At 42.4% G+C, this 12874-nt stretch overlaps 1 protein-coding gene across 1 annotated transcript; it reads right to left on the bottom strand.

Moving 5' to 3' along the window:
- Window positions 1–9111: 9111 nt before the first annotated feature.
- On the bottom strand, window positions 9112–12699 carry mmachc (metabolism of cobalamin associated C). Its single transcript, XM_080769951.1, has 5 exons — window positions 12608–12699; window positions 11499–11696; window positions 11162–11314; window positions 10315–10491; window positions 9112–10006 (listed from the first exon to the last, which is right to left on the bottom strand). The coding sequence occupies exons 1-5, from the start codon at window positions 12695–12697 to the stop codon at window positions 9818–9820; spliced, it is 807 nt and encodes a 268-aa protein (XP_080626077.1). The 5' UTR covers window positions 12698–12699; the 3' UTR covers window positions 9112–9817.
- Window positions 12700–12874: the final 175 nt, after the last annotated feature.

The raw sequence follows: 12874 nt of genomic DNA on the forward strand, positions 1-12874 counted from the left end.
CTACCAGTACCGTATATGATTGATACATCTCATACTGTTCATAGAAGCTCCTGCAATGAAGAGAGGTCATCCCATTCCATCTCAGGTACTATGAACAGGGAAGTCCAATATGTCTCTCTGCTCATCAAACCTATTTAGTGACTGTAGTGCACCATAGTCATCCAATGAATATTGGACAGTTTCATTCAGTAACATTATTCCCTTCAACAACATGAGGTTGAATTGTACATGCCGAAGCCCTGCCTGGATAATGAATCTCTAATACGGTTTTGTGGGATCTGCCGAGAGCAGTGTGCAGATATTTTCGGTTCCTTCTGAACAGTTTTTTTTATCCTGCAGCCGTCAAATCTCCAGATGTGTGTGCATTACCTTGAACTGACTTCAATAACACAAACATCCCTCAGGCGCTGGCAAAACAAATCAACGTGCACACTGAACACACCCACACACACATACACAGACGGGCGGACGGGTGTGGACAAAAAAGCCAAAAAGACGATTTTCTGCTAAACTTCATTCTCTTGCCTTCCTTTGCCTTTGTTAGAATTTTTTATTTTATTTATTTTTTCAGGATTATTTAAGGAACATACATATAGGCTTTTATTCTCTACCACAGTGGAAGTGGGACCATTCTTTTTCAGAGTAAGAATTGTAAAATGAGAGAAAGAGTAATGTGTGACGTGGCCAATGTTCCTTACGGTAGTAGCCGGGGATGAGGATCGAATGTTTCCTCGCAGTCAGAGCCAAGTTTCCAAGGAGGCTGATTTAGTATGTATTGGCAGCTGTGAATCAATGCTTTATGCTTGCTTATAAATTAGCCCTGTGGTACCGTGCATGGCTCCTTACCCCTGCGTCGTAACAGGCAGGTGAAGGATGGAGCTAATTGCAATCACTCAGCAGGCCCTGAGTCAGAGGCAGCAAGCACTGATAGCACTCTTCCTTTTTCCTATACTACATTTCACTACACTGTTAACATTCACTCATTGGCGTGAAATGTTATTATAACTACATGTATAATGGAGAACTAATTTAATCAACACCATTTTGGTTATGACTGTGGTTCAGAATGATTACTTTGAGTTGTGTGGTGTGTAATTGCTGACGTCTTAATTGCGTGGCAGGCTAGCAGCAGAGAGCATCTTGGGAAACTGTGAACTAGACAAGTTGGATGTAGTCAAGAGGCCGGATGATGGCGGATTTTGCTCTTGCCACATCAGCAAACTCACCAGACACCACAAATACACAAAATCAAACATCTTCAAAATCTTCCTTTCTGAAGTGGGGATGGGTTGGGGGAAGGCCTCTGAGCCGGCTAGGTGAGTCTTTGGTGAATCTTTGGTAAACACAAATTATGTATCCCCCTCCTATACCACTGCATAGAAGAGCTGATATTCTGCCGGATCAGCTGTCTCCGTAGTGTTGATATCAAAGGGGTTAATGTATCAGTTCTAACTTCCCAGAGGATTGAAGCTAATCTCAAATGGTGGATTATGTAATGGGACCCTTAGCCCAGGCTAATCCTTCTTTCCTGCCATACTGTTCTTTGATGACAGCCTTAGCATAATTTATATTTATTTTCATCGTATGACTGGGAAAAGCCAGTTATTTTCAGTATATAAATTAGGTGGTATTAATATGGTGTCAAGGTGAATGTTGCTACCAGATTGCTCCTGTGAGAAACTGGAATAATTGTGGACAATTTCATTATCAGAAGATGTGACAAATCGCTGGCCAAAAGGACAGATGCAGCAGAGTGCTTGTATAATTAGACAGTCTTTATCCATTATCCGCTATGGATCTGAAATTGCATGTCTGACCATGAAACCATTCATGTTTACCCACTCATGCATGCTGACCCATGTCACACACACGTCCGCTATTGGCAGCTCAAACAAAAACAGTCATAACTCACTCAAATCTTGACGGATTTACAAACGGATTGGTTTATTACAAACGTTGTCAACGTGGCTATGATTGTCTGCTTAATTTAGTTTTTTATATGAACGTTGTATAAAAGCATATAAGTATGCGGACGTCTCTGACGTTTATAACAAACCAAACCGTTTGAAAATCAGTTGAAAATGTAGCAAGTTATGGTTATTTAAAAGTACATGCCCCATAGACACAATGTTATGCTGCCCCGAGGTAAGATGGCCGCCACGTAGCAACGTCGCTCTCCATTGGCCAGAGCACGGGTGAGCCAATATAGCTTTCTTATATATCTATATATATATCTGTTAAAGCCCAGTTGCACAGGATTTTCCGGTCATGAATCCATGGGTCCGCCCGCAGTTCAGGCTCTAACCACCCAGCCTCACTGGGGGCTTGGGGGGGGGGGGGGGGGGGGGTCTAATGCCAGGAAGAGAGGAGAAAGGAATGGGAGGGAGCGGACTCCGATTATCTCATTATCAGACTCAGCCAGGCGATTAAACTGGAAATCCCACCACAATAAACTCAACACACGCACAGCCACACGCACGCACGCACGCACGCACACACACACACACACACACACACACACACACACACACACACACACACACACACACACACATTGTGTATTCAATAAACAGTACTATCCTTGGAATAGCTTCACTATCTTTTCCTCTTCATTCTCTTTAATCTCACTCTCACACTCTCATACACATCTATCTACACTAGTATGCACCAAGTCTCTGTCTGTCTGTCTGTCTGTGTGTGTAATCCACGTAACTCGAGAACCGTTCGCCCCACTGACTTCAAATTCGACACACGCGTTCCACGCCTCCGCAGTGGCCGGTGTCAAGTAGGTCGGACCCATGGTTGTCCAGAACTGGATCTGGACAGGGCCCCTGCCCATGGTCCATATATGGAGCTGGCCTGTTCTGACATTATTCTGACGTCTGCATAGACTCCATATTTGGGCATGCCTGACAAAGATCTCCATATGGGCATAAAAGGGACACAGACATAATATCTGGGCGGGGCATGTATTTCCAACTTGCATCGTTACAAGTAGGCCAGTGCCACCGCTGTAGAGGCTCCAACGCATAATATCTGGGCGGGGCATGAATTTCCAACTTGCATCGTTCCAAGTAGGCCAGTGGCATGCACCGCTGTAGAGACCCCACGGGCACCGCTCTAGTAATCCTAAATACACATATGTTGAACAATGATAACATGCACCGCCCATTTTAGTAAATCAAAGGGCATGGACATTCAGACAGACAGTTAACCAACACACACACACACACACACACACACACACACACACACACACACACACACACAGACATGCTGAGAACAAGCCTTATGAGAGATAAACCCTCTGATTTTCCCCCTCACATGTATATATGCGTGTGCGTGTAACCCTTCCCTGCTGCTGGTGAGTTGTTGGCTTTTCCCCTCATCTCCAGTTAACTGATGTCTGTGGGCGGAATACACTGCTTCACTGATCCACAACTCATGGAATACTATACTCATCTCTCTGAATCACTCTCTGTGTCTGTGTCTGTTTCTGTCTCTCTCTCTCTCTCTCTCTCTCTCTCTCTCTCTCTTTCTGTTTACTTCTTTGTTCCTCTTTCCATTTCTTTTCTCTATGCATGTATGTGCATTTATCTCATTCATTCACTCTCTCTATCTCCAAGAGGTTTGGAGATCTGTTTCCCTGTGTGTGTGTGTGTGTGTGTGTGTGTGTGTGTGTGTGTGTGTGTGTGTGTGTGTGTGTGTGTGTGTGTGTGTGTGTGTGTGTGTACTGTAGGGCGGCTACATCTGTCTCTCCCCCAAAGAACATGTGTCTAGAGGAACCACTGCAGCACTGCGTATACTATGCACAATAGATGTCCTGCACACTGATGGGTCTCTTTCCCACAGTTTACCTCTCTCCTGCTTTGGATGGTTTCACCCAGCAACACTCCGAACTGAAGACCTCGTTCACACCGCCTTCCGTAACACTTTATTTCTAAACTAATTTTCATTTACGAGCTGTGGCCCCGTGCCAGGATTTCTTGGATTTATATGCCTCTGTCTATAGCTCCATTTGTCACTTTACCGTCCAATGCAGTTTTTACGGAAACTTACCTAGCAACTCTAGTGTGTGCCTGAATGACTATGCATGTGTGTGCCTATATAACTGTGTGTGTGCACACTCTTGATAATTTGATATCGACGTGCAAACTACTGCTGGTATTCTGTGTGAACAGACAGCAAGAGTGCGGACAATGTGACATGATGCATTAGAGCTAAGTGAACTGGTCTGGTTTCCCCAGAGCAGTGAAGACCACAGGGTACATCCCACTGTGCAGATTCATGTCAAGGATTTCCTCAGCAGGCAGCAGTGGTAACTAAGTTCATGTACTCAAGTACTGTACTTAAAGTAAAAAAAATAGTTTTTTTACTGTCTTCAGAATTCACAATTTGCAATTATATGAAAAACTTTCGTTATAGTTATTAGTTACCGGTACTTAGATTAGACTGTATATTTTGATTACCGTATTATTACAAAACACACTAACCACTTAAGCCGTATATATTTTGAAGCTTTTTGAAATTAGCAGAGCTACAAGCTCAGTGTCGCATTTTGATGCAGATACTTTTACTCAAGTACATTTTTAATATGGGACTACTTGTAAAAGTGTATATCTACATTGCAGTATTGATACTTTTACTTAAGTAAAACATGTGATTACTTCTTCCATCACTGCTCAGCTGTCCTGCAAACTCACAAGAAAAGCAGAGAGCTATACTCTGCCTAGCAGACGGCAAACTGCAGCCTGGAGATCATTTGTTTGATACTGAAAGAGAGGAGATGGGGGGAAATGGAGGAGGAGAGGGCAGGGAGAAGACAGAAAGCTTGACAGAAGGAGAGAGAAGGGGCCAAATTATGACGACCTCGATAGCTGAAGCCCCTGTCCTTCTCATCACTCCTGACAGACCGCTCAAAACGTTTACGCATCTGTCAAATCAGTAGCCGGGGTTCAAAAGGTCTGCTGTATACCCACTGCCATACAAGGATGAGACGACTTCTGAGAGACGGAGGGGGCTGTCAGTCGCCGAGATCTTTGTACAACATGGCAACAAAGATTCCACCTATCAAGTGAGTTCTGTGGAAGGGCTTGCTTTCTAGATTTTCAGCGTTGATCTATGCTTGCTGGTTGTGTCAAATAATATCCCTGTAATAAACACCTATTGGAAAATGGATTTCATATACTATCCTACTGACAAAGACATGTGGTTGTGTTTGTGTGTGTGTAGCCTATTATCTTTTTTTTGTCATTTATTTATACGATACCCTTTCGGGGATATATACTGTATGAGCACCCAAAGCATTTGTACAGCAATATGTTGTGTCCTCTGTCCCGTCTTCAATATGTTGTGTCCTCTGTCCCGTCTTCAATATGTTGTGTCCTCTGTCCCGTCTTCAATATGTTGTGTCCTCTGCCCCGTCTTCAATATGTTGTGTCCTCTGTCCCGTCTTCAATATGTTGTGTCCAGCTCTGTCCCGTCTTCAATATGTTGTGTCCAGCTCTGTCCCGTCTTCAATATGTTGTGTCCTCTGTCCCGTCTTCAATATGTTGTGTCCTCTGTCCCGTCTTCAATATCTTGTGTCCTCTGTCCCGTCTTCAATATGTTGTGTCCTCTGTCCCGTCTTCAATATGTTGTGTCCTCTGTCCCGTCTTCAATATGTTGTGTCCTCTGTCCCGTCTTCAATATGTTGTGTCCTCTGTCCCGTCTTCAATATGTTGTGTCCTCTGTCCCGTCTTCAATATGTTGTGTCCAGCTCTGTCCCGTCTTCAATATGTTGTGTCCTCTGTCCCGTCTTCAATATGTTGTGTCCAGCTCTGTCCCGTCTTCAATATGTTGTGTCCTCTGTCCCGTCTTCAATATGTTGTGTCCTCTGTCCCGTCTTCTTTGGTAAAAACCTACTTGAGTTTGCGCTCTTCTCCCCCTCTCTCCCCTCTGTGGCACACCCGTTACGCGATGCTCAGCCAATAACGGTGCAGAATGACACACCTTCCAGCCAATCACAGCACGCAATATCTGACATTCCGTCCACACATTTCATCCTCACATTTTGAGGACGCATTCTATATAATTATTAGTTAGGTTTTTGAATGCATGCAGCTTTTCGAAATTACGTCATGTGGCAGCAAAGTCTATGGACTTTGAATGTTTATTTAGAGCCTAATTATAAATTCCCCATCACCTGGCAAGTCTAGGGACTTCAGGGCAGTAAAAGACGCCGCAAGACGTCATCTTGCCGATATAAATACATCTTGTACATTTATTTCATTTTTCATTGACATGAGAACATCAACCTGCCCCAAACAATCTGGGCGCCACTCACTTCACATGATTGTGATTTTTTGTATTTGTCCAAGTGTAACCAAATGTACCCTACATACAGACCCAATTGGTTACATTTGTTCAGTGTGCTTTCGGAGTTAACACTCAGTATTTCACAGTGTAGATAGGCTAAGGGCGGGACTGCATTGAGAGTTGAGTTATGTGCACATGCAGTTAATCCAGCCATTGAGAGAGAGAGAGAGAGAGCGAGAGAGAGGAGAGAGAGGAGAGAGAGAGAGGGAGTAGGGTAGATAGAGCAACAGAGAGAGATAGGAGAGAGGGATAGAGAGAGAGAGAGAGAGAGAGAGAGAGAGAGAGAGAGAGAGAGAGAGAGAGAGAGAGAGGGAGTAGGGTAGATAGAGCAACAGAGAGAGGGGGTATAGAGATAGAGTATCTGTAGGAGTATAATTAACTCTGTGGTCTGCCTCTCTGCAGGCCTGCGGCACAATGCTTGGAACTGCTGAATCAGTACACAGAGAGAAGGGGATAGGAGGAGTGAGGAGAGGGATGCAGTGAGTGTGTGTGTGTGTGTGTGTGTGTGTGTGTGTGTGTGTGTGTGTGTGTGTGTGTGTGTGTGTGTGTGTGTGTGTGTGTGTGTGTGTGTGTGTGTGCACGCGCGCTTGAGTGAGAGTTAGGAATGGGGGGAGAGAGAGAGAGACAGATGGATCTAAAATGAAAAGTAAAGGGGTGCAGCCATTCAGTATATCCCATTGGGCCACAATGGGATAATCCTGCAGTTAAAACCTTATGAGAGAGGTTCTACCGAGTGGAAATGAGGGAATGTTGCTAGAAATACATTTGAAAGTAATTTTAATACAAGGTAATGGGAGCTCAAACTGATATTTAAACAGCTGCAGCACTTAGTGCCAGCGAGAATAAATATTATGCGCTTTCTAGTTTCTAGTATATATGTCTTGTGTATTACATACATGTACTAGGCTACTAGATTCAGATTCACTATACAACTGATAAGGAAGCTAATAGGTAGACGTCTGGCTGCATAATAGCTGACTTTTGTTTTCCATGAGTGTTGAACATTTGCAGACCTTTGAAGGACAGCAGTGCAAGTCACTAACATCAAGAGAACAGTGACATCTAGAGGCAATGCAATGAATGTGAACGCTATTGAAGTTTTAATGCAGAACTGTGAGGCAGTGAGCCCCCCCATCAGCCCGGCCCCAACCTCTGGAATAGAGCGTTGCAGTCCTGCCCTCTTTCATGAGACACTAGGACCAGAAGTGAATTCATTCATTTTTCACCTTTAAAAAAGTATTTATTTAAAGACGATTACACCATGGAAAAAGCCAACTCAAGTTGTGACAAATCATGACAACAAACAACATTTTGGGCCGAACAAATAATTACAAAGAAGAAAACCAACAAAAAAAGTGTTGTATCCTGCCGTTTTCTGCTTCTTTCTAATTATTTTCTTCTTCTTTCTAATCACAACTTGAGTTGGCTTTGTACGAGGCTTAAAAGGTCTTTAAATATATACTTTTTGAAATGAGGAAAATGAACGTGGAATCAGTGGACGCTCTCTATAGCAGCAAAATGTAAGGGCAATTCTTACTGAACCAAGCACTGAATATGGTAACTAGACACATTTTAATTTATGTATGAATAATACCCTGTAGGTCAATATCTAGCTTGTTTCTAAATAATGAATTGTGTTTAATAGGGGTTTACCCACCTAACTCGGGTAGCCATACAGTAAAAGTATCAGTTACAGCATAGCCAGAAGAGGGTCATATATGATGGGTCAGAAGGTTGAACTGTGGGTCGCTGACCCAGTGTAAAAAGACCTTAGTCACAGTTGAGGCCTGCATGGCCTCTCTTATGCTGGGAGGCAGAGACAGTGTCACATGTATAATGCATCACTGTGGGTGTCGGGTAGGCAGCAGACAGATGGAGAACAATGGAACTAAAGGCTACTGGTGAGGGGGGATACACAGAGGCATGTGTCTATAGTGAGGTATGTTGAACTAAAGGCTACTGGTGATACACAAGAGGCAAACAGACATGATGTGTCTAGTGAGGTATATTGAAGTATGTATGGAGTCACATCTGACATCTGTAGACTGTAATTTTTGTATTTGTTGGTGTAAGCCTAGTTTAGTTTTATTCCTTTGTTTTGTAGGTTTGACCTTGGCCACCCTGGTAGTTATATACCCTTTCCCCATTTATACATTTTTATTCAGTTTCTGTAACTTCAATTTGTCAGTAATATTTGTCAGTAAATGTACTTTTTCCATTACCTGTGTTTTGTTGTGTGGTACGTTGTTTTTTACTAGGAATCATTGCTTTATTTTATTTTCCAAGTTGTGTCTGTAGTCTGTACATGCACTGATATATGTATGGATAACCTATCGATACACATGGGCCTATATTAATTTATAACAGTAGGAAAGTTTTCACTTTTCAATTACCAAAGAAGAGCCAGCAAAGGGGATAGTAGCTTCCAGGGTTTGTGGCTCTGTCTAACTGTCTTATAGCTTTTAGCAAGAATGTAATGATTATTTGATTATTTAATACTTTTAGAGAAGATGACTGCTGCCATGCGAGAAGAGACATGAGGTTCACACTGCATGTTTTCATTTTGATCAAAATCAACATATTAAGGACTGGAGTAAACTCTATCTCCAAGTCAAAATATTCAAATGAATGTATCGAAGTGAATTTTATTCAGTGCTTAAAACACAGGATAAAATACATAATCTTACCTAATACCAACATAAATATTATTTATCTTACAAAAAGAATTAAAAAAAAAAAATTAAAGAAGCACATCCACAATTGCATGGCCAGACTAATATCACTGCGTAGATGTGGCAGATCTGTCTAGTTTCAAGGCTACAATGCAGTCCCTACACCACAGAACACTCACTGAAGGCTTTACAATGTAAATTTATGTAGAGTCTACATCAATATTGGATTTTCAAATGCGCAGTTAAGCTATTTGGTGACATCAATCTCCAACATTAAGCGTAGCTAGTCAGTCAGGTCGTTATTTATGTACATAAGAGAGATACACAGCCCAGAGGACCTATAATCCCTTGGGAGATTCATTCTCCATGGACATCCAGGTAGCAAACTATTCACAAACGCAAAGAACAGACTTGTGTTCTAGGAAGCCAACTAGTTACCTTGGGAGTACTGTATGTATTATTCTTATGTACCATTATGAAATTAAAAGATATTAGTTAGAAATGCACCGACTTGGGGCGCCCGCTGGCCTAGCGGTCCGGTCACATACCACATAGGCGCATGCCTGTGACAGCATGTCACAGGCATTCAGTCTCGATCCCAACGACCTTTGCTGCGTGTCATTCCCAGTCTCGGTCTCCCTGTTTCCTGTCTCTCTCCACTGTGTCCTCTCAATAAAAGCAAAAAATATGAAAAGAAGAAACGCACAGATTTGTCTGATCGCGACGAGGCCAGCGATTTCATCCCATGTGTCCATAGAGTCTCCTATAACTTCCATTGTGAGTTTCCATCACCCATGACCGTTCACCAAGAGCTGTGGCTCACAGAGGGTGTCTAGTACTAGTTGACTGTCTTTCCCTTGTAGGAAGCCCCAGGACCTGAGGAGAGCGGATCGCTGTGCAGGAGGAGTGCCAAAGTAGTCCATCTGTTTCTGGGAGTATGTCCGGGTTGGGGGAACAATGTTTCTGTAGGTCCAGTCCTTAAGAAACAAATGAAGCAGTAGTTTAGGTTACATGTTCATTCTGACCAAATCATTACAGTCAGGTACCTCAAATAATCTGGGCTTGTACGCTGCTTACAGTATGTGTAGTAGTAACCAATGGAACAATACCAATCACAGTTTTCCCCATTGAAACATTTTCAAACTTATCATAATTTGAGGCATCATTTATAACAACACCTTGTTTCATATTCGTATACTTACTTAGTATGTGACAATATAATCTATAAACCATGTCAGGTGTCAGCCCTTAGAATCTTCCAAATCTTTCACCCCAGAATCTGTACCTGCCAGCGGAGATTAAAGTCCTCTAGTAGCTGTATCCTGGCTTTTCTGGATGGCACACAGTCAGGAGGAGCAGGCTGTACCAGTTCAGAGCCCATCGCCACACCTCCAAACACCAGCAGAGATCTGATGGCAAACCAGCCACCAAATTTAGGATGCACACACACTCCAAACATCTTCTGTGGAAGACACAAAGACATTGTGTGAAGAATTAATACAAATACAAGGAGAATAGAAAACAAAACATGAACCCACAAATGTCACAGTAAACACTAAGTCTATGTAGATTAGAATATTGAATACTTTATTAGACAGAAATGCAAACAGCAACAGAGTAGTCAGTAGTCAAACGTCTAAATTAAGGATAGCACCAAAAATGTATGTACACTTGCATGCAATTATCAATTTGGGTGTGTGTAAAAATATGCAAAAATATAATAAACAACTGTAGAATTTGTTGGAATGAAGAGAAATCTCCCTTTTTGTTTGGTGTTTGTTTATTCTTTCATGACATACATTTATTTTGATGCAAAGTCTTTGATGTCACTGATACAAATCTTTATAAGGTATTCTCTGAATGGCAACATACTGTATAACCTCAATTCACACATAGAAATAACATAAGAACAACAAAGATACAATAATGTTGACAACAATCTGTTGCATTTGCACAGCAAAACAGTTGCATAACCGTTAATAAACGTAGTCACCAATAATAAATAGTTAATAAATGTAACTGTTGCATAAACTTTAGATTTAGAAGGCATTTGTAGAATCGGCCTCAGTCCTAGGACAGTACACTACAAGAGAAATACCGCATGGGGCATCTCACTGAGTAGCTCTTCTTACCTTTTTCCCCCATTGGTGGTCAGTAACATCTGTCTGTTGGTAGTAGAAGGCACCTCCAGATACATGGGCAGCAGTCTGGGCTAAGAACTTAGGTTTTCTACTGGGCAGCATCTCATAGTCATAACTCACATCCACCTTCTGATCTGGAAAACACTACAAATGAGGAAAAGGTTTAACACATTACTCACTAGGTCAAAGCGTGCACACACACACACACACACACACACACACACACACACACACACAGACACACACACACACACACACACACACACACACACACACACACACACACACACACACACACACACACACACACACACACACACACACACACCTGCAAGACAGCCGAGTTGATGTAGTGTTTGACACATTGGTCTATGGGGTCAGACACGCCATGGCAACCGACGCTTTCCATGAAGGGCAGAAAGGCTTGTTCAAACATGTCCGGGGTGCTGAGCACCACCACAGCCAAAGTGTCATCTGAGTAGGCAAGTTGGAGAGATGGGGGCAGGACTGTGTTGTACCAGCCTATCTGTGGAAAACACGAGGAAATAAAGTGAGACATAGGAATAGGAAATCACTCAACGGGCCTGCGTAGTGTGTGTAGTGCGTACCACCTGTTTTGAATTTGGGCATAATGCAGGAGGCGACTCAGGCGAGTTGCGACAGGAGGTTACGTTATTGAAAACGTGCACTTCCAATCTCCAACACATATTATATAAATAATCACCTGCACAGAATTTCTTGACAGAAAGTAGCTCATAACATGTCTACGGTGGATTTGCAGATAGAAAGAGGATAATTCAAGCTTTTCTTACAGGTGCAATGTTGGTGAGTTAGGTTTAATGTTGTTTATACAGTTAGAGCCAGGATTTTTCTGTTTGGACGTATGGGCTGTCAATGGCTGGTGTTTCAACTCTAGATTCAATATATTAAAACGAATCTAGTGTTTCAAATTGAAGCTAGGTACCCGGTCCCACAGGTTGAGAACCCCTGCACTAGTCCAAGACTGGTGTTGTCATCAATTGAGTCTGACATTTGTGTATCTCTGTCAGTCTTGAACAACACCTCCAAATTCAAAATATTAAGAGTTTACCCCAAAGCAAAGGAAGTTGCCCTTGTGTTGTATGTTCCATCAATAAAATGTGTTTACATTTGAATTGAATCCCAACTGTATACCACTGTATTCCTCAACGTGGCACTGTTTAACATCTCATCTGTGGCTTTAGGGTAATTACCTAATATTTTGAATTTGTACACGTGCATGGACAAATATTTGGGGGAGTGGTCCACACGGCTACACACGTGTCTGAATCGATCAAAACAAAACAGTCTCATCACGGTCAATTAAGAGTTAAAGACTAGTGCATGCGTTCATTGTGCATCTTCTCACTATCGATTAAAAAAACCCCATCAGATGTAGTTAAAAGTTCACAACCATACCTTAAGAGGATACATTTCAAATCCAAGCTTTGCTAGAAAGTCTTTTAACAACCTCATCGTACTTTCCACATTGCCACTGGACGACGCCATTGTTGAACGTCAACACAACACAGTGCTGGATTGTGGGAAATTGAGTCTTGTACGGCATCGGTGCATTGCATCTACAGTTTCACTGAGAACCAGAGATAACGGACCACCATTAATTAACTACATTTCCCAAACTACCATGCATGAGCACGTACGCCGGCCGGTGTACGTCTCGCTTAA

Source organism: Protomyctophum bolini (assembly GCF_963924005.1).
Source record: "Protomyctophum bolini genome assembly, chromosome: 8".
Taxonomy (NCBI): Eukaryota; Metazoa; Chordata; class Actinopteri; order Myctophiformes; family Myctophidae; genus Protomyctophum; species Protomyctophum bolini.

What these genes read in the sequence shown, in the direction of transcription:
- mmachc (XM_080769951.1), bottom strand. Translation starts at nt 12,697, where the DNA reads ATGGCGTCGTCCAGTGGCAATGTGGAAAGTACGATGAGGTTGTTAAAA. An exon ending in TTGAAATGTATCCTCTTAAG is followed by an intron (nt 11,697 to 12,607) that starts GTATGGTTGTGA and finishes TGTTTTCCACAG; the next exon opens with ATAGGCTGGTACAACACAGT. An exon ending in ACTTTAATCTCCGCTGGCAG is followed by an intron (nt 10,007 to 10,314) that starts GTACAGATTCTG and finishes TTGTTTCTTAAG; the next exon opens with GACTGGACCTACAGAAACAT.